We start from the raw sequence: 22,649 nt of genomic DNA on the forward strand, positions 1-22,649 counted from the left end.
ACAATATGGATATTAGGTATAGTACTGCTATTAGGTTATCGCCGCTTCGACTCTTCAAGCGGACATAGCTAAGAATTAGTTATTTTTTAGAAGGAAAAACATAAATCACCAATTCATACTGATGCTTCTTCCTACTCAATTATAGTTTTTAATTTTACTTCTTCGATTTTGTCAGATAATGTTGGTACCTAATGACATTAACATAATCATTCATTTGCTTTTTCCTTTAATGTGTGTGTATAAAAGTTTCAAAATAACAACATTTCCATTACCAGTAACAACAAAACCACTGTATGCTGTTTAGGATTTCTTCGTGATTCTTTTTGTCAGATGTATCAAAATACTGTTTTACTATTCAACAAAGTAAGAATTCATGAGTCTATGCTGATGTAAATAAGTAAATGAATGGGGAGAAGGAAAAGCTTTCCTTTAAGTAGAAAATCAATTCATAAATGTAGAATAAATTCTGGCATTAGAAAATCACCATTGGGCAGTTATCATCGTAATAACTGAGTCAGATAAGAACCAGCAAAGGGTTCTAACTAGTGGGTGAAAGCTTGAAGAGTGACAGGATGTTTGTATAATCTCAGAGTAGCTCCCCACAGGATACTTACTAACTACAAAAGGTAAAATGTTAACATATGGGGAATCTGAGCGAAAGGTGTCTGAAATTCCTTGTACTTTTCTTGTACAATAACTTTTCTGTAAATCTAAAATTATGTAAAATGAAAACAAAACAAAACAACCCACCCTATTTTAAAGTCACTTAAAAGAATTCTCCTTGTGGTTATACTTTCAATTTGTTACATAGTGAGGCCAATTTGTTTTAATTAGATTTTGACTTAATTTGGTGTTTTAATTATACAAAACATGTACACAAAGTTCCAAAGGCAAAACCATAAACAAATACCTTTCAGAGAGGCCTAGCTTTTGTCCCCTCTCCTCATTTCTCTCACCTCATTGGCATTAGTTTTTGGTTTATCCTTCCATTGTTTGGTTTTGTTTTGAAAATGAGACAATACATACAAATACTCAAAATTTTCACATAACAACACGTGCATTAGATGACTCCATAGCATTACCTAGACATCTTCAGGGAGGTTTGTTTTTTTGTTTTGTTTTTTTAAAGAGAAACATTTGCGCGCTGATGGGAAAGATCCTGTAGAAAGGAAAAAACAACCCCAGAAGAGAAAGGGGATGGGATATAATATGCAAGTGGGAAGGGGGTTGGCCCTAGTGACAGCGAAGAAGGCAGGATACAGGGGCACCTGTGGATGCAGGCAGATGTGGATGTAAGAAGATGAGGAAGTTCTCTTCTGAGCACTTCTATTTTCCATTTACTTGAAATAAAAAGTGATCAGCAGGTGGAAGTGAGGAAGGAGAGGGGGTTGTTGGCAGAAGAGTGAAGGTGTGAAAAGGGTTTTCAAAGAACATGAAAATGAACTAAGACAGTGGTTGGCAAACTTTAGTATCATCATCACACAGATCTGCTGGCCTACATCCCCAGAGTCTCTGACTCATAAGGTCTGGGATGAGCTTAAGGATGTGCATCTCTAACAAGGTCCTGAGTGATGGTTTTTTTGTTTGTTTGTCTTGTCCTGAGTGATGTTGATGCTACTGGTCTAGGAGCCATACTTTTTGAGAACCACCAGACTAAGGAAATATAGCAGGACTGTTGGCAGCATAGGGGCCCACTCGAGGTTTGTGGTCATGAGTTTGAAGCAAGACCAATCAGCACTCTTCTGTGTTTGTACCCAGCAGTCCTCATGTTAGCTGGTGAGGTTCAGGCCTGGAGTGGGTGGTGAGCTGAATTTAACAAGGGTTGGGATCTAGATAAGAAAGGCCGGTAATATCATAAATGGATGGCACCAAACAAGCATATCCATTTATTTCTTCTTTTCTACTTCTATCTTTTGTATAAATAAAAAGCTAAGATATCAACAGAGTTCAAGGAAGAGGAAGGGTGAGCAGAAGAGCATGTATGGGAATAAGCTGAGAACACCAAAACAAAAAGCAGAAAGTTCAGAATGAACAGGAAAAAGCTCATATAAAGGAAGAACTAAGAAAAGCTTACATTCAAACCTGGTCACAGTAGGGTCATCAGGGAACTGAAGATTAAAACAGAATTAGTGTTTTGAAAAGGGATGGCTTAGGTGTGGAAAAATAGCTAGCACGATAAAAATTTTATATTAGATTTTATGAAATAGAACATATAATAGATAAACACTATTTAGTCATTTAAATAAATCCTGCCAGGATCCCGAAAAGATATTTGTACACCTATGTTTATTGCAGCATTATTCACAATAGTCAAGAGGTGGAAGCAACCCAAATGTCCACTGACAGATGAATGGATAAAGAAAATATGGTATGTACATACAATGGAATATTACGTAGCTTGAAAAAGCAGGAAATCCTGTCACATGGTACAACATGGGTGAACCTCAAGGATATTATGCTAAACGAAATAAGCCCGTCATAAAAGGACAAATACTGTACGATCTGACTCAAATGAATTACCTAGAGTAGTCAAAAATCATAGAAAGTAGAAAGGTAGTTGCCAAGGGTAGGGGAAGAGGGAGAGGGGGCTAATGTTTAGTGGACACAGACTTTCAGTTTGGCAAGATGAAAAATTTCTATATATAAACACAACAATAAGTATATTTAACACTACTGAACAATATAAATATACCTTATAAAGTATAACAATATAAGTATACTTTTGCACAGTATAAATATACTTAACACTACTGAACTGTACTTTTTAAAATAGTTAAGATAGTTAATTTAATGTTATGTTTTTTTAACAACACACACACACACACACACACACACACAAATTCCTCCTAGACCAATACAGTAATCATCTTCCTTCTCAGAAGTTCTAGAGTGAAGTAAGAGCTACAAAATATTTTTATTCTGGCAATTTAAAAATATTCTGTCCCATGTGTCATATTTATAACAAACTAAAAGCTCTGGAGAATATGATGTTTAGAAGAGTGTATGTACCCAGAAATAATTAGAATGTTAGATAAAGCCCAATGAGTTAAATATTTAGTGTAAAGTAAACAAAGCTACAGGGTAACAATTATGAGGAGGATATTAACTAACTTCTTCATTTCAGATGACAACAAAAAAGAAGAAATGACGTTAAACTGCAGGGCCAACAGTTACATAGAAGAACAGATAGTGGTTAAATATTGGACTAGGACCACAAAAAACCCCTGCAGAATTACTTCATTATTTTCTTTAAAATATAGGAGATATTTTAATTTACTTGGGAGAGTTCATCATGGTGCTAAAAAGGAGAGAATACTATCACAAATTTCATCTAACCCTAAAATTATAAGATTGTTTTAGAAAATAAATCCAAGGCCTTAAGGGAATACATGAAAATATACTAAAATAACACACAGATCAAATAAACCTTTTAAAAAATAATAAAATAATTCATTACTCATGTTACTATAATGCAATACAGGTGTCGACTTAAAAAAAATGCACGGGCTTCCCTGGTGGCGCAGTGGTTGAGAGTCCGCCTGCCGATGCAGGGGACACGGGTTCGTGCCCCGGTCCGGGAAGATCCCACATGCTGCGGAGCGGCTGGGCCCATGAGCCATGGCCGCTGAGCCTGCGCGTCCGGAGCCTGTGCTCTGCAACAGGAGAGGCCACAGCAGTGAGAGGCCCGCGTACCGGGGGGGAAAAAAAAAAAAAAAAAAAAGCACAACGTGAGAGTTGCGAGTTACGTTTTATTGGGGGCAAAATGAGGACTGCAGCCTGGGAGACAGCATCCCAGATAGCTCTGAGAAACTGCTCCAAAGAGACAGGGGGGAAGGTCAGTGATTTTCGTGAAGGGGGAATACATACAATCAAGCACATATTTTTTACAAAAGGTTTCTGCTAGTCTCGTGCAGGTTACTGCTAGTCACGAGGAGCAGACGTCACCATGAAGGATTTTAGTGTTTCTCTAGATATGAGATACAAGAATTGGGCTCATACAATTGTCTCCTGAAAATATCTAACTATCTGAAGCCCTGTTCTGCCAGTTTTTCCCAGAGCACAGAGGGCCTCATTTCCGCTCTCCACCCTGAACTCCTTTCAGGGCGTGTTGAAAGTCAGCAGCTGCAGCAGCACATGATTTAATCCTTGTAGAGGTAGATGGCAAGTGCCAATGGAAAATGCCAATTTTTTGTTGACACAGGAATGCCACTTTATGTGATTGTTAGTTTCTAAAATGAATCCAGAAAAAAAGAGAAATTAAATGCTTGTGCTTTAAAAGTACATGTAGCATATTATGTATCATTAGTTAGGAGAAACAGAAAAATGCATATTTCTGCTTAGAATTTATAACCTTTATGCGGGGGGAAGGAGGGAAAACTTTTCACAATTGTCCAAGTGGAAGGTATTCATAGAAAAGATATAAATAATTTCTCAAAGTTAAGTGTCGATTAAGCTTAAAGATAAAGTTGTTGCATAGTGGTAGGGTTTTTTTTTTTAATATTTTCACAAGGAGTCTAAGGGTTGTCATATTGAAAAAAGAAAGAAAAGAGAAAAAACACACCTACCACCACATGCAAATATAAAAAATAAAAAGACAACCCCAACCAATTGCACCACAACCGGATGGAGGAACCCAGCTGACACACCAAGACGAGTCTCTGTGTCTAGGGAATCTTGGGGTTCAGCTCCTTTTACTTCAAGAGAGCCTGAACTGTGAGTATGCCTTGATTTCAACTGCATAATGATCCGTTTTTTTTAAGTTACATTCTGATTATCTGAGTAATATAAATGAAACCTGCTTCATGGTGACTAGCAACACTTTGTTTCTAGAAACCTGAGTAAACTGAATGATACCTCTGCCGTGACTTGACTTAAAATGAGGCTGTCTTCTTAGTTACTTGAAGTACTTTAGGACATGAGATATTTACGCTCATACTATCAATACTGTCACATTGTTTATACTGTATTTTGTGTACTGCCACAAAGACTTGCAGATCTACTTGAATCAATTAAAAGTTATTTTCATATGCAACAAATTTTATTTCCAGTGTATTATAAGTGATCTGTAACTTATTAACTTTATTAAGTTATGCTGACTCCCTATTTTCAATAATAGTATTTTCTTTATTATATGATTTCTATTTTATGGTAATTTACCAGACCAATTAAATTTTAAGTTTCGTGTTTCAGAAGTTAATATAGTGAATATTAGAGAAAAGAAAAAGCAAAATACCCTTTAGTGAATTCACCTAAAATTAAAAAATGTTTTAGCTACAGTTAAATTGATAACAAAAGCTAATGTACTACTAATATTCTTTCTAAAGTAACATGCTTTCAATTTTCACTTTGTATGCAGAAATTAGTGCAATTTTTAAAGCATGGCCTGAATGATTCAGTGATTATCAAGTCAAACTACAAACGTAAACGGCTGCTACCACTGCCAACTAGGTATGTATTTTAACATAGCAATGTGATGTTTTCACAAACATACCCAAACTGCATTTAAAAAGCTTTTGCTCATTGGAGGCCACAGTGGAATCTGTCGGGTCCTGCCCTCTAATACAGAAGCTCCTGTAGGAGCCAGCTGAAACATTACAGGCAAGGGGAGGGTGGCGCTGGTGGGTACAATGCAGCACTAATACAGGGTTGCGAACTTCAGGATTTGTCAAGTCACAACATTAAAAACCATTAACCATCTACTATCAGAAAACCACTGTGACCACTTCACACCAGTCACAACTAATGTCCACTAGGAAACTGGTTCCTATGTGAATGCAGTGGTTTGTTTCCTATCTTCACTGGCCATTCTTAACAAATCAAGTAAGTAGTTTTTAAAACATCAGTAAATGGCCTTAGGAACAGCGAGTGATTGACACATTGTAAAGGAGGCAGAAATCAGCCATTAAGTTCCAAACAGAATCTAATCTGTTAATTTGTTAATAAATGACTGAACACTAGCCATTCAATACAGGGTTCTAAATGACAGCTACTACTACTATTTAAACAAATACATTCTTCTCTTTAAGCTTGAAAATAAAGCAAAACCAGAAAGGTTTATTGGTGATCTTGTACAACTATTATTTATTTATTTCATTTGCAGATTAGAGCTGAGGCAAATGGTTTCAGGCTACGTGCTTTGCGCTAATGGCTTTCTAGAAACATCTTGATAATGACAATCAGGCCTAGAAATAAGTTTGAAAAGATATGCTCTGGGGAATATGCTGAACATTCTGATGAATGATTTGTGATTCTGTAAACTCTGGACTTACTTACTTACTATAATGGACATAGCAAATAAAAAGGTTAGTACCTTTTCCAAAGAGGTAAAAGCTAGATGACAATCTTTTCTTAAAATCGCTAATGTGGATAATGCTAAAGGAATCATGTCAAAATGCCGCTGACAGAACTCATCATTAATAAAGAAAAGGCTGATCATATGTGATTAGGAGGAGTGAGGTTTGGTGAAAAGGATCATGGGCTCTAAAAGCTAGACAGATCTGAGTCTCAACTTGGGTACAGACATTTAAGAGCTCTGTGGTCATGGGTAACGATCAAAACATCTTTATCTTTCATTAATACCTACCTCACAAAGTTATTATAAGGATTATGTAAATGAAATAATATAAATGTGCTTAACACACTGTCTGGTACACAGCATATGCTAAATAAATATTAGTTACTGGTTCAGTCATCTAGCTCAAGGGTTCAATTCTGACTTCACATTAGAATCCCCTGAGGAGTTTTTAAAGGAAACCATTGCCTGGAGCCCATTCCAGACCAATTAAATCAGAAGATCTGGGGATGGAGCCAGGCATTGGTATCTTTAAAAAGCCCTCAAGAGGATTCTAATATGCAGCCGGGATTGAGAGCCACTGAGAGTCTCTTCTACAAAGTATCCAACTGTGGCAGTCTCAAAAAATCTTCCGTGGTAAAACCTTATTGCCTCCCCAAATAGATTGTTTCATTCTAAAAAAGCATTTCCTTAAAAGCAGGCAACATCTGTCTCTGCATTTTTACTCACTGGTCCTTCTTCTGCTTTCTGAAGACATACATTAGGAGGTGAAATGCTTTTCTCCATGGCCTTGAAAGTGTTCACATCTCCAGGTGCCTGTTTCCTTCCACTTGCTCCTCTGACATGATTTGGGCTCTTCCCCCCGCACTGGCTCTGTGGCCTTTTTTAAGTGTGCTGCTGAGGATGAAACACTGTATTCCAGGTGGAACCCTACCAGCTTAGGACAGTACCGATTAGTAGTGACAATCTTCGTTTAAGACACTCCATAGGTATGAAGTCAACCAAAGACAGGTTAGTTTTTGCTGCAGCCACGTCACACTGTGGACACAGCAACTGCAGTCAATTGCAATTGTGTTTTTGTTCATGTAGCTAAAGGCCTTCCTGTACTTGAATAGTTTATTTTAATATCCACATGTAGGACTTTACATACTTTTCTACTAAATTCCCTTTTTCATTCAACAGCATTTATTGTGCTAAACACTTGGTACACAGAGGCAAACAAAACAGACTTGTTTCCTAACCCTAATGGAGTTTTAAAATATAGCAATGGAGAAGAAAAAAAAAAACAAAACAAAAACTCTATGACCTTTAAAGTCATTTCAGCTGTCTGAGCTCTCAAAATCGTGTCACCTGTCATGCCTCAGCTCACTTTCATCAGTGGCTATGAGATGTTTCTACCTGAACCTCAGCCAATTCCCTATGTGACCACACAACACAGATCCCCTACAGGGGCCCTTCTCCTCTTCCTGGTAATCTACATTGCATTATCAGCTCCATTTGTGGCAGCCTGCCACTCTTCCTGGATTGCCCTTTCCTGTTTAGAATATCAGATCACCAGAAACACGCGTGTAAGTTTCTATAAGCTTTGTGAAATCTGTCTCCGTGCAGTTGAGACACACGACAGACCAGGCTCAGTCCTCTTGCCTCCCTCCCTCCGTTGTCCTCGGCTCTGGCGACAGGCTCTTACCAGGGATTACATAACTTCCTCTTCACCAGTCAGTTCCTCTACCAAGGATTCGATTTCCCCCCTTGACAAAATTTTAAACAGGAATTTCACACTCTAATAAAATGGTTTCTTCTTGATCAAATTATAGGTAGTTTTAAGAAAGGCTAACTTCTTCCAAATGCTTTTCTCTGTGTATAAGGTCAAATCAGGAAATTAATTATGGTAATTCAAATCCACTGTACAGCATTCAAAGTTTAAATGCACACTCCTGAAAAAATATTTACCGAGAGCAGGGTCTCTGTCATTTTCACCTTCGTTTTCCAAGCAGTACTTAGCCAAGTGTGAGATATTCACTAAAACAAAATTAATCAAAAGGTGTTTTTTTTTTAAAGCTAACTGTCATTGAACACTTATTATGTTCCAGGGTAAACATAACACTTGTTATGTTCCAGTTTTGTTGTTTGTAGAATGCATTTTTCCATTTCTACAAACAAAAAAACTAAGGCTTAGAAAAGATTAAGTTGTTGGCTGAAGGTCACAGAGTTAGTTAGGTCTGATTTTGATAACCTTGCCCTGAATGTCTTTATGACACCTCCTAAGAAGCTTCTGTAAAGAATTTGGGAAGTCACTCTAAGAAAGGAATGTGACAAGACCCTCTGGAATCCTCTCCTCACATCTCCTCTTTATGATGGCCTCTCAGACTGAACTCTTCACAGCAGCCAATGCCCAGCAAAGAGCCAGTAACAAATAGCACTGCTAACATTCTCTGCTGCCACACACAAGTGTAATTCACACACTATTTTACAAACAGTCTCACATGACCTAGCCCACGGAATATTTCAGCTGCAGTTACTTCCTTCCAAAATCTTGGTTTACACATCCTCTTTCCCATCTACATTATCACTCTATGTTCTATGCTTCTAGGTCAAGGAGACTCTCCAAGGTGCCTAACTGGCGGCTGTCACCACCTGACTTGGTTTTGTTTGGCTACTTTGCTCTCCTGTGCAGTGTTACGAGCCTGCCTAATGAGGCAAGTGCTGTGCTCTATTGGTCTGTTACGGTAATTGCATGCCCCCGTAGGCAAGTGATTTTAATCCTCTCAACTTGGTGTTAGGTTGAAAAGGAAGAAATTTAGGACTATTTCCCCTATTCCCACCATGGAATGAGAGACTGCCACAGTTTATCTGTCACATACCATGTGGCAACACATGTCAAAATGAATGAATGCCACCTATGAGGGAAAGAGTCAAGGCAGGAAGCTGGACAGGGGCCAGCAGTGGGCCCAGCTCACTCATGTCTGTAACTACCTTTAGGGAAACTGACATTCATCTTCGAAAAATATGAGCTGTCATTTCACCTCCATCTCTATTCCCATAAAAACTTCCCTAAAAGATGATTCCATAGTTCATATATTTATTTTAATATAATAAATGAAACAAACCTTGAACATTTATCATAGCATAGAAAAGGTCAGAGCAGGACATTCCACAAGATTCTACTATATGTGCTGCTTGTTTTGTGATACCATAATGCTGCTACATATATTGTGTAGATATCCAAATGGTCCAAAGTAGGATAAAAGGAAAGCTTCTCACAATGTCTGAAAATAAATCATTTACTATTTGTGCTTTGAGCTAAAGTAATTGTTATTAAAATAACAAGTGACTCAATGTTTGGCATTCTGTTGTAGGAGAAATCTGAAGACATAAAAGCTACAGTCAAGGAACATGTCATTTAGCACCTTCACTTTTTGATCCCTACAGAAGACAATGAGAAGTCAGATGGTAACAATGACGACAACTTCAGTCAGCAGCTGGCCTTGCTCCTCCCAGGGAGTGCACTTTGTAACTAATCACAGCGTCCAATGGCCACACAACTTCTCAGGAGCCTCAAATTTTACTGCCTGTTCCATGGATGAAAAATTACTCTCTAATGTGTTAACAACATTCTACTCTGTTATTTTCATCGTGGGCCTCATTGGAAACATAATTGCCCTCTATGTATTTCTGGGTATCCACCGCAAAAGGAATTCCATTCAGATTTACCTACTCAATGTAGCCATTGCAGACCTCTTACTTATCTTCTGCCTCCCTTTCCGAATAATGTATCACATTAACCAAAACAAGTGGACACTAGGTGTGATTCTTTGCAAGGTTGTGGGAACACTATTTTATATGAACATGTACATTAGCATTATTTTGCTTGGATTCATCAGTTTGGATCGCTACATAAAAATTAATCGGTCTATACAACAACGGAAGGCGATAACAACCAAACAGAGTATTTATGTTTGCTGTATAGTATGGATAATTGCCCTTGCTGGATTTTTAACTATGATTATTTTAACCCTTAAGAAAGGAGGTCATAATTCCACAATGTGTTTCCATTATAGAGATAAGCATAATGCAAAAGGAGAAGCAATTTTTAACTACATTCTTGTGGTAATGTTCTGGCTAATTTTCCTACTAATAATCCTTTCCTATATTAAGATTGGCAAGAATCTATTGAGGATTTCTAAAAGGAGGTCAAAATTTCCTAATTCTGGCAAATATGCCACTACAGCCCGGAATTCCTTTATTGTGCTTATCATTTTTACTGTATGTTTTGTTCCCTATCATGGCTTCCGATTTGTCTATATTTCTTCACAGCTAAATATGTCGTCTTGCTATTGGAAGGAAATCGTTCACAAAACCAATGAGATCATGCTGGTTTTCTCATCTTTTAATAGCTGTTTAGATCCAGTCATGTATTTCCTGATGTCCAGTAACATTCGCAAAATAATGTGCCAACTTCTTTCTAGACGGTTTCAAGGGGAAGCAAGCAGGAGTGAAAGCACTTCAGAATTTAAACCAGGATACTCCCTGCATGATACATTCGCTACAGTTAAAATTCAGTCTACTTCTTAAAGCACTTACGGTAAACATATTAAAAAGAATGATAAAATACAGCCTAATTCCTTGAAGAACAAAAAATTATGAAACAAAGCTCTAGCATTTACAAAGCTTAGATCCTCCCAAAGTTCTTTGCTTATTTGTGATATTTCATTTGCTTAATTACAAAATATTTTAAGTGCAAGCTTACACTCACCACTAGATTTTAAATCTGTATATAAAATCTTTTAGGCTAACACTGTTAACATAGATTATAAAATTAAATGAAATTTATGGTTTTAACCACAGAATAATTAAAGAAAATGTTATAGTTTCTCAAGTCACTAAAGTAGCTATTCAAAATTAAGTACCTGATACTAATTTAAAGTGTGCTTAAAAGTTAACCGATTTGAGGACCGACTTAAAATGTCAGAAAATATGTTCATTGTCATTTAAAAAGCTTGTATAATTTGCCACTGTATTCATTTATGTCTAAACCTCTATTAACATATGAAATAATAAAATTCTAATAAAAAATGAAATCACCCACTATCTATCACTGCTTAGTACAATAGGTGAGCTAAAATTCAATAGCCTAGCGACAGTACTTAAGACTGCACCTTACTTAAAACAGATTTATAAACAATTCGGCCATCTTGGACCATACACTTTGATAAAGCGAAATTGAAGATGTGTACACCCTGTGATCCAGCAAGTCCACTACGAGGTATACATCTTACAGAACCACTCAAACATGTATACAAGAAAACGTGTAAAGATGCTCAGTGACCTACTGCTCACAATACTAAACAAATGTAAACACCCTGAGTATGCATCAGCAAAGGAATGGAGAAAAAAACTTCATCTGCATGCATCAACGTGGAGAATTGGCAAAAATAATGTTGAATAAAAACCAAAAACTGCAAAGGGGTATGTACCCTATGAAATCACTTATGTAAAATACAAAACCACATAAAACAATACCGTATTCTTTACAGATCTATACATATGCAATAAAAATATAAAACATACGTCATAATATACACAAGCATATATACCAACTTAAGGTTAATGGTTACATCTGGAGAGATTTGAAGCAAACATGGCAAAATATTAATAATGTCTGTTAAACCTGTGTGGTAATACATGGGTATTTGTTATGTAATTTTTGGTATATATCTGAGTGTTTGAAATATTTCATAACAATAAAGAAAACCTGTAGGTTAGAATTAAAAGGAGCAAATTCTGAAATTTTCATGTATGTTCAAAAATAACTAGAGAGTAAGCTCTAAGAGAAAGGGCCCTTCGTATTTTTTAAAAAAATTTATCGTATTGAAGTATAGTTGATTTACAATGTTGTGTTAATTTCTGCTGTACAGCAAAGTGATTCAGTTATACACATATATATATATACATTCTTTTTCATATTCTTTTCCATTATGGTTTATCACAGGATATTGAATGTAGTTCCCTGTGCTATACAGTAGGACCTTGTTGTTTATCTATTCTATATATACTACTTTGTATCTGCTAATCCCAAACCCCCAATCCAGCCCTCTCTCATCCCAAGGGCAACCCCCTTGGCAACCACAAGTCTGTTCTCTATATCTGTCTGTCTGTTTCTGTATCGTAGGTAAATTCATTTGTGTCATATTTTAGATTCCACATGCAAGTGATATTATATGGCATCTGTCTTTCCGTTTCTGACTTACTTCCCTTAGTATGATAATCTCTAGGTCCATCCATGTTGCTGCAAATGGCATTATTTTATTCTTTTTTTATGGCTGAGTAGTATTCCATTGTGTGTGTGTGTGTGTGTGTGTGTGTGTGTGTGTGTATACCACATCTTCTTTATCCATTCATCTGTCGATGGACATTTAGGTTGTTTCCATGTCTTGGCTACTGTGCTGCTATGAACATAGGGGTGCATGTATCTTTTTGAATTATAGTTTTCTCTGGATATATGCCCAGGAGTGGGATTGCTGGATCATATGGCAACTCTATTTTTAGTTTTTTGAGGAACCTCCATACTGTTTTCCATAGTGGCTGCCCCAATTTACATTCCCACCAACAGTGTAAGAGGGTTTCAAAAGGGCCCTCATTCATCACTGACTACCAGAGCATAGTTGCATTGCCTAGCACAAAGAAGATCAATACATATTTGTTGAATAACTGAATGAACGAGTGAGTGAATAGATGGATGAACAAGAAGGGAAGGAGGGAGGGAAGGGGTGCTTAACAGAGCTGAAAAAGTAGGTTATTTTCCTAGTCAACGTATCTAGATATAGCTGCAGAAAACGTCATACAATTGTAATCAGGAGATGTCATTAAGGCAACCATTCTCAAGTTTGGCCAGCATTGTTCTTTTTTTTTAACATCTTTATTGGAGTATTATTGCTTTACAATGGTGTGTTAGTTTTTGCTTTATAACAGTTTTTTGATTACACACAGAATCAGAATGCTGTTGACTTAATATGTAAAAGCCTGTTATGACAAACTGCAAGGATCCATTCATAAGTTTCTGTCACAGAGTATGAGAATTTTTTTTTTATACTCAGAATACTTCTTCAAACTTCAGGTAGGCCACTGACTGGGAAATCAGTATTAAAGAGTATGAAGAATTTCGTTAGGGCTGAATTTATTTTAATGAGATTTGGATTGTATACAGTTAGTGTTCAGTTAGTTGTATTTCAGTAAGTGTACACAAATGGTTGAACAAACAATAGGTCAAAGCAGAATTATATTTAAAAAACAAGAAACATTTGAGAATAAAAATAGAAATTTGGGGCTTCACTGGTGGCGCAGTGGTTGAGAGTCTGCCTGCTGATGCAGGGGACACGGGTTCGTGCCCCGGTCTGGGAAGATCCCACATGCCGCGGAGCGGCTGGGCCCGTGAGCCATGGCTGCCGAGCCTGTGCGTCCGGAGCCTGTGCTCCGCAATGGGAGAGGCCACAACAGTGAGAGGCCCACATACCGCAAAAAAAAAAAAAAAAAAAAAAATTTGCAGAAAAATCAGAGGCTCAGAAAAAAGTAATAAATTTTATATTAATTACTGTGCTCTGACAATCGTTAACAAATACCAAACTGAAATTCAGTATTTCTGTTTGTATAATTTAAAAATATGACAATACTGATTTTCTCTCATGTTTTCAAAATTAAAATCTTTTTTACATTATTGGTAAACATTTTATATCCCTACATGTGTCTATTGTAAACATACAGTTTGAATGGTTAAATTACATTATCTATTATTATTACTAGTAGTAGTTTTTTTTTTTTTTTTTTTGCGGTACACGGGCCTCTCACTGCTGTGGCCTCTCCCGTTACGGAGCACAGGCTCACGGACGCGCAGGCTCAGCGACCATGGCTCACGAGCCCAGCCGCTCCGCGGCACGTGGGATCTTCCCGGACCGGGGCGCGAACCCGTGTCCCCTGCATCGGCAGGCGGACTCTCAACCACTGCGCCACCAGGGAAGCCCACTAGTAGTAGTTTTATGGAACATTAAAAGAAACACATATACACTCATAATTCTAGAAGCTTTCTCATTATTTATATTAAATGAGATGATCCCTATAAAGCCCTGCACAATGGCATTCTTAAAAAAGTACACTGAGTCAATTCTTGCTATAATATTTGTGATAAAATAAATTTTATTGAAAGTCAACCTATCTATAAGCTCCTAACAGATTTTCTTTACCGACAGAAGTTTCACTAATAACATACCTTAGAGTAACCTGACTCCTGAGAATGTTACTAAATTTTTAGAAAAATTTGCTAAACTAAACAAATTTAAGGCTATTTATTACATATAATCTTTTATTTCTTATTAAGCATTGGTGTACACAAGTAGGAAACACTGTCCCTACCTCCCCCAAGCCAAGATTTAGTTCTAGAAGCATACAGAAAAGGGAAATTCAGAAGTATATACATATTCTCACCTTGCAAAAGATCTTGAGAACAAGTTTCTAAATAACATCTCACATATGCAAAACCAAACAAGGGCATAATTAACTGCCTGGTTGCGAGAGTAAGACCTAAATGCTGAGTTTTGCTGTTAGTTTTGGAAAAGTATTCTGTGCAGAGCTGGGTTTGATAGCAGTTGAATTTCTAAGATCAGGTCAATAGAAAAAGAAAATTCTGTTCTAGTACAGAAGGTTTTGTTTTCAACTTCTTTTTAAAATGGATTCTTCAGTCCTGCTGATATGAAAGTAGAACTAATATAATTACAGCTCTGTGAAGCAAAGCCTTACTGAAAAGTTATCCATAAGAGAAAAACAGCATGAAATAGAGTTCTCTCAACAGGCAGCCTGGATTGTGCAGAAACATGTTAACAGGCTAATTATTTTTTAGCCTTTTGAAGTATGAATGGAAACTTATTTTTACCAGATATTAAAATATATTCTTATCCTTCATTAAGGATAACACCGTGGAGCACATGCAAGGATAAACTTATCAATAGAACAGAATGCACAGCTCTACGCAGACCCTCAGTGATACATGAGAAAATTATATGACAAATTAATCACTCTCAACAGGGTAGGAGCAGGAACAAATCAGAGGGCAACCTAGGAGTCTGTTAGTCAAGATGTGCTAGAAGCTTGCAAAGTGGGGTTCAGTGAATTTTTTTTTAACATCTTTATTGGAGTATAATTGCTTTACAATGGTGTGTTAGTTTCTGCTGTTAAATGAATTTTTAAAAAGTTTGAGTGACTCTGATACACTTTCCTCCTTCAAAGAGAATTACTGCAAATAAAGGAGACATCACAAAGAGCATAGGGGAAGAAAGAAATGAATTAATAAATAGTGCTGTGCTTATTTAAAATAAAAGCCAATTTATAGCCTTGCCTCATATCACACCAAAAAAATTATAACTGGATCAAAGAGTTAAATGTAAATAATGAATGCATTAAAAGACTTAAAAATATGTGACTAACTCATCTGTGGAAGGGAAAAGACTTCCTATTAATAAAATAGAAATAACCACAGGAAAAGATGCATAGATTTGACTTTTAAAAGTAGACTATTTTTTTGTCAAAAACCATAAACAAAAATAAAAGCAAAAGCATAAAGTGAGAAAAATATTCACAACAGATATGACATTTACTGGAGAGTTTTTAATGTCAGGCACCAACGGACACCATAAACTTCCAAAGAAACTTGTATTTTTGATCAGAAGAAAGCATTTGAATCTCAGAATATAATCTGAACTATGACAACTCGAATGAGATAGAAACTCTCAAAATGGACGATGCAGTGTCCTTTTTCGTAGCTACATGGCCCAGTTGAGAACACATTCCTATAAGTGGCTGCTATAGTGCCTCAGTTCAGTCTGGTTTTCAAATTAAGGCGTGGAGGACTGCTTGCGTGGTGGTAACAATAGACTCAGAGCTAAAATGGAAGTGCTAGGTTTGTCGTAAACTTCTATTTTGCCTCTTATTTCCCCCCTTCAAGTTTACATGCAACGGAACGGGAAGCAAAGTAAATATATATTTATGTACCTTTTACTGTGCTGGGTGCTCGCAATGCATTATTATCATTTACTCCTCATTGCATCGTGATTGAAGTATTTTCTGTATTTTACATATGAGGGGATGCAAGTTGGTAGACTTTTATTCCACAGGCATTGTCTCTGCTAAGACACTGCTTTTCGTTTTCATTTCATTCTGCCCAAGCACAATGGTAATTACTGAGATGTCTTTTGTTTTTTTAAAAAAACATAAATGGGTATTAATATGTATTTAGGGCAAAAAATTCTGCTTATTACTCATCAAAACTGTGTGATGTCAAAAGACCAAAATCTTAAAGAACTAGTTTTCTAGCTATCACACATTTGTACACTCTGTGAAAGCTCTGCCTGAAACATGGACAATAAAGCAGTACAAAAGCATACAGGTTGAATAGACAGAGAAAAGAAAAGAAATCAAATTAGAGCATCTCACCCTTATTAATTTTGCTTCTAGCCCAGGAAATGCATAAAGAACCATCATAAGATGAGCTTTGGAAACGGTTTCTAATTGTGGTTTGGATACAGGTATTGATGATGCATAGTATCTCTTTTTGTGTTAGTAAGCCATGCAAGTTATTCCAGGAGCAACAGTTAACTGTTACAGTTATACTCTGGTTTGGTAATTCCACATATAATAATTTTTTAGGTATAAAATATTTCAAACATACAAAAAAGTAAAAATACAACATAACAGGTAGCTAAGCACCCATCACCCAAATTGTGCAGATGTTAATGTTTTGGCCCTATTTGCTTAACTGTTCTCTTGTACCTATACATAATCCAAGAAGATATACTAAAGCTCATCCGGAGGTAGCCTCTTGCCTAAAGTTAGTGTATATCATTTTGATGTACATGTTTATACTATTATAACATTCGTAAGTGGCATGAATAACAATGTGCATTAGTTTTTGTTTTTAAAATTTAACAAATAGTATCTCACTAATACATCCTTTTGTAACTTTTTTCACTCAAATTATGTTTGTGTTGATAGATTCATTCGTTTTAACAGATGCATAGTGTTTTACTGTGAGAATAAACAACAGTTCAATTCTCCATTTCTCCTAACAATGGGCCTTTAGGTGGTTTCCACTTTTTCACTATTAGAAACCACGCTCAAGCGAAGTCTTCTGTGTGCATGTGTGGAATTTTTCTATGGCTGACACCTAGAAGTAGAAATGCTTGGTTGTAAAGGGTATAAACATCTTCAGTTTATTTCAGTTGTGACAAATTGCTCTCCAAAGTGATTTTACCAATTTATACACCTATCCCACCACTAGTAAGATAAGAGTTTCTCTACCCACATCCTCACCAATACTTGGTTTTATCAGATTTACTAACTTTTGCCAATCTGGGAGGTGTGAAATGGCATCTCCCTGTGGTTTTAATTTGTGCCTCCCTGACTGCTGGTGAAGTGGAGCAGCATCACCTCATGTTTCTTTTTTGCCCATTCATGTTTCTTCTTGGGTGAATCATCTATTCATATCTACACCATTTCCCCTTTTCCCTTTAATGAGTTGCTTTTATTCCTTTTTTTCTTTCAAATTGTTGAAATAATTCTTTATATATTATGTATACTAATCTTTTGTTCTTTATATGGGTTGCAAATAACTTCTACCAGTGTGGACTTGTCTTTTACTTTGCTTATGGTTTCTTTTGCCAGACACCATAAGGAAAGGAAGACGTTTTCTAATCAATGAATCTAGATGAACCCTGGCCTTCTGAAATATATACACCCCTCAAGGACCAAGCTAAAGAATTTGCAGATGAAATTATCTTACAATTAGACAGCTTGGCATTTCAGTCAGAAATAGTATAGTACATAGGAGTGCAAACGAGGTGCCCCCTGAAAACAAAAATGTTTTGAGACTTAATCTACAAAATTCAAACATCTCAGTATTACAGATATGCAAATGATTTTAAAGGGATAGAAAGTCTCCTAGACCAGGAGCTGACCTGTTAAGTGTATCAATATATTTAAAGAAAGAATTGGCCATTCACCAGCAGGTAAGTGAGGGAAACTTGGAAGAAAAAGGGGGGTGGAGACTAGGAAGATGTTGGTATTGCCCACCCAGACAGAGTCCAGGGGAATAGTCTTAACCAATGGACCAAGAGTATTACCATCCCACTGGTAAAGCCATGGGGAGGATTATGGTGGCGCTGCATCCAATAGGTCTTCTTAGCCTACTGACATTAAACATTAAATAATGAACTGAGAGGCAGCATAATGGACAGGTTAATAGGGCAGCTGCTGCAACGACTGCCTGAGTTCAATTTCTGGCTCCACCACTTACTGTGTAACCTTGTACAAGCTCTCTTTCCTCTACTGAGAAAACAAAAATAACAGGAACACCTAACTTCTAGTGTTATGGAGACTAAACGAGTGAATAAATGTTCTTGGCCATTAGGAAACATTCAATATATGTTACTTACTGAAATACTCAAATGCCAAAGGAAAGACAGGGGAAATATATAAAATGGAATGGTCAGAAGCTGAAGATACACATCAGAACTAGGAAGATACACAGGGGAAGCTGACCTGGACCAAATGAGGTGGGGAAAGCACTCATAAAGGGTAATTTAACTTTAGCTTTCACTAATAACAGCAACGTCCAGGACAGGAGCTGCAGCAGACCCATGCTGTCAGAACCACACTCTGAAACTCGAGCAAGTAGAAGAGGAGAGGATGCCAGGAGAGGGACAGTTTCAAAGAATGGGATTACTTAGCCTTAAAGCAGAAGACTAAAAGAAAGGCATTAGAGCAAAAATATGCATGTGTGTGTGTGTGTGTGTGTGTGTGTGTGTGTAGCCTCAGAGAGCAAGCAGAAAGAAGACCAGTGAAGGATGGGAGTTGCAAGCAGCATGTTTCACCAGACTGTAGAAGAGGCTTTTCTAACAATTGTAGATCTCAAATGCAATAGAAAGCCAGTGAGTTATTTGCTAGTAGAACTATTTCAATATAGTATGGATCCTCAGCAAGCTGGGAAGGCAGCAAAGCATTTCAAGCATTTAATAAAGTTTGGATTAGATGTTCCTTAGATCCCTTTAACAGAAGTTTTGGGTTTTACAGAACATTCAATACCTTAATAATGAGTGGCAACCAGGGGCCACCTGTGATCTTGTTGCTCCATCATGTTGTGCCCATACAGTCATGCCCTCAGGGCTATTCAGATGTGTGTGGCTGGGGGGCAGAGGAAGGAGGCTGCTTGCTGTATGGTCAATGGTCCCCAAGCAGTTCCCCAGAATCTTCTTTTGTAGCAGATTTGTCCCATGTCCCTTGCTCAGCACATCACAGGCGTTCATTAATATTTACTGCTAGAGGGCTTCCCTGGTGGCGCAGTGGTTAAGAGTCCGCCTGCCGATGAAGGGGACGTGGGTTCGTGCCCCGGTCCAGGAAGATCCCACGTGCCGCGGGGCGGCTGGGCCCGTAAGCCATGGCCGCTGAGCCTGCGCGTCCGGAGCCTATGCTCCGCAACGGGAGAGGCCACAACGGTGAGAGGCCCGCGTACCGCAAAAAAAAAAAAAAAAAAAAAAAAAAAAAAAAAAAATATATATATATATATATATATATATATATATTTACTGCTAGAGAGACTGTTTAAACTCTATCTAAAATAAGTTGATGGATTCTGGGAGTTTTGTGACATTTGTTATGTTAGGTGCTCATTTCTTTGCTTTCTTACTGATACTTCGCTTTGTTATGCATAATCAGAGTGGTCAAACAGGTTATTGCACTGCATCCTGAAGCGGGGTCAAGGTACCTTCACTGTAAAACTGGCTCAATAGTATAAACTCAGGTGGGAATGGTAATCCCTCTGATGTGTGATATTTTTAAATTTTATCCAATGGCAAACTTCTAGACTAAAAAATATTAATGCCTTCCTTTAACACTGCTGGCAATACTGTTACAGGCCCTTTCCTGTTATACACATTTCCTTTCTATGTTTCCTGCCTCTTCTCATGTTCTATCACCTACCAAGATCTTCTAGTACCCCCAATACTTCCCCCTCTATTTTTTTTCCTTTCCTGTACTCAGCAGCACCTCTATCTCTTCCCCAGTTCAGTTTTATTTTCTGATTTTCTCTTTTAATTGCCTTTCTCGCAATTTAGTGTCCTCTTATGTGTTCCCTGATTTGTCAGAAGCAGAAATGCTTCATTATTTGGGTGGAAATTTCGTTGGTACTCAAAAGAAAAACAGTTTCCGCTATATTAAAAACAACTTTCAGCTGGTTGCAAAGGGAACTGATGAGGTTTGCATGCATGTTCATATTCAGTTCCCCTTTGTGGCCAGTGAGACTTGAAAAACACTGGAACACACAGGGTCAGCTCTTGTGCGGACTGATTATAGAGTTCCAAATATATGTGGCAAGTAGTGAGAGGTGTCAGCTAAATAAGTAACTGAGGGTCTCATGCTCTGATAGTTGGCATTTGTGATCCTGCAAATAACTAAACCTCCAGTAATAAGTACAACCTAGCATGGTGGGAGAAAAAACTACTAAAGGGGCAAGCTAGACTAAGCATCCCTCTGTATCCTTTTAGGCTCTAGTATTGGAGATCTCAATTAATTATCCCATTCTTAGGATCAGATAAGCAGAAACAGACTTTTCTTCTAGTTTTACTGAAAAGCTAGATTAGTTCTGGAAATAGAAAAGGGCTATTAACAGAGGATAGAAAGTACAAAGGAAACAGCATGGATTCCTGATACTTTCAGTACATCTTTTAATACAAGAAATAATCAAAAGAAAATACAGCTCCAAGACTGAACTGAGGCACAGTGGGTATCCCTTTGCAAAGTTAACTTTTCTTTTTGGATGTTGTCCAAGAAGCAATGGACTCTGAGGTACACATACTATATTAATCCCAAAGGAAGAGCCAATGTACTGTACTTTGAGGAAAAAAATATAAAAATCTAGTTAGAACACTGCTATTGCAAGCACAGTAAAGAAAATGTGGTAGATTAAAATTCTCTGCAGCGGGACTTCCCTGATGGTGCAGTGGTTAAGAATCCGCCTGCCAATGCAGGGGACATGGGTTCGAGCCCTGATCCAGGAAGATCCCACATGCTGCAGAGCAACTAAGCCCCTGCGCCACAACTACTGAGCCTGCGCTCTAGAGCCCGTGCACCTAAAGACCGTGCTCCGCAACAAGAGAGCAACGAGACGCCACCGCGACGGGAAGCCTGCGCACCACAACGAAGAGTAGCCCCCGCTCGCTGCAACTAGAGAAAGCCCATGCACAGCAAAGAAGACCCAACTCAGCCAAAAATAAATAAATTAATTAAAAAAAAAATTCTCTGCAGCTCTTCCCATCCAGAAGTGGAGTCTTTGCCCACCTCTTGAATCTGAGTAGGTATTGTGACTTGCTTTGACCAATAAATCGTGTTGAACACTATATGGCATCTAAGCAAGGCCTTAAGAGGCCTTGCAGCTTCCAGTTTTGTGCTCCTGGCACCCCAAGACCATCACGGTGTAAATAAACCCAGGATGAAAAATCACATGGAGATACTCAGCCCGCACAACCATCTCAGCTGAGGCTCCAGACATGAGAGAGACCATCATCGACCATCCAGCCTCAGCTGAGCTGCCAGATAACTAAGAAGCTGCATGAATGAATGACCCCAGGAGAGACTGACAGTAGAACTGCCTGGCTGAGCCCAGAACAAACTGCAGGATTGAGAACGAACAAACAGTTGTCATAAGCCACCAAGTCTGGCGGTGGTTTGGCATACAGCAATAGATAAATGATGCATATAAGATTAAATTAAAAATATGCATACCATTCATTTCTAAAAAGGTGACAACAAATATAGTAAGTAATTTCATTAACAAAAAAGACAATGCCTATGTTTTGCTTAAAGGTGTGTGTGTGTGTGTGTGTGTGTGTGTGTGTGTGTGTGTGTGTGTGTGTGTGTGTGTGTGTCTGTCTGTCTGTCTGTCTGTCTGGGTGTGAAAGAGAGAGGGAGAGATATTTATTTTCCAAACCACTGCAGAGTGGAGAGTGGCAGGGTTATTGAAGATTTAGTAACGAACCATGAGTTGTCAGAGATAACAAGCATATGCTGCATGATGAGGCAACTGGTTAGGTGGTATCTTAACAGGAGGGGATCTGTGTAGTTTAAGCTGACAGAAAGAAGTTACTACAGTGGAGGATAAAGGTGACTTCTCCTATGCTTTCTTCATTAGGTAAAATACACTTTAAATTACACTTGTTGATAGACATGACATGTCGTTTTCATTACAAGCCTTTTAGTATTATTTGACTATTAAAAACTATGTCCATGAATTGCTATGATTAAAAAAAAAGAAAAACTAAAGATA

The 22,649-nt window shown here is 37.7% G+C and overlaps 2 protein-coding genes across 13 annotated transcripts in view; one reads left to right on the forward strand and one right to left on the reverse strand.

Annotated features, from left to right (window-relative positions):
- The window catches only part of CASK (calcium/calmodulin dependent serine protein kinase), a 389,604-nt gene that overhangs the window by 141,065 nt on the left and 225,890 nt on the right, over positions 1 to 22,649 (reverse strand). The window lies entirely within an intron of this gene.
- GPR34 (G protein-coupled receptor 34) lies at positions 4,573 to 11,379 on the forward strand. 2 transcript variants are annotated; one of them, XM_004281360.4, is made up of 4 exons: positions 4,573 to 4,713; positions 5,357 to 5,448; positions 8,883 to 8,988; positions 9,649 to 11,379. In XM_004281360.4, the coding sequence occupies exon 4, from the start codon at positions 9,728 to 9,730 to the stop codon at positions 10,862 to 10,864; it is 1,137 nt and encodes a 378-aa protein (XP_004281408.1). In that variant the 5' UTR covers positions 4,573 to 4,713; positions 5,357 to 5,448; positions 8,883 to 8,988; positions 9,649 to 9,727; the 3' UTR covers positions 10,865 to 11,379. The 2 variants fall into 2 exon arrangements, with proteins under 2 accessions (XP_004281408.1, XP_004281407.1); XM_004281359.4 differs by lacking the exon at positions 8,883 to 8,988.

The sequence above is a fragment of the Orcinus orca genome, chromosome X (assembly GCF_937001465.1).
Source record: "Orcinus orca chromosome X, mOrcOrc1.1, whole genome shotgun sequence".
Classification (NCBI taxonomy): Eukaryota; Metazoa; Chordata; class Mammalia; order Artiodactyla; family Delphinidae; genus Orcinus; species Orcinus orca.

What these genes read in the sequence shown, in the direction of transcription:
- GPR34 (XM_004281360.4), top strand. Translation starts at nt 9,728, where the DNA reads ATGAGAAGTCAGATGGTAACAATGACGACAACTTCAGTCAGCAGCTGG.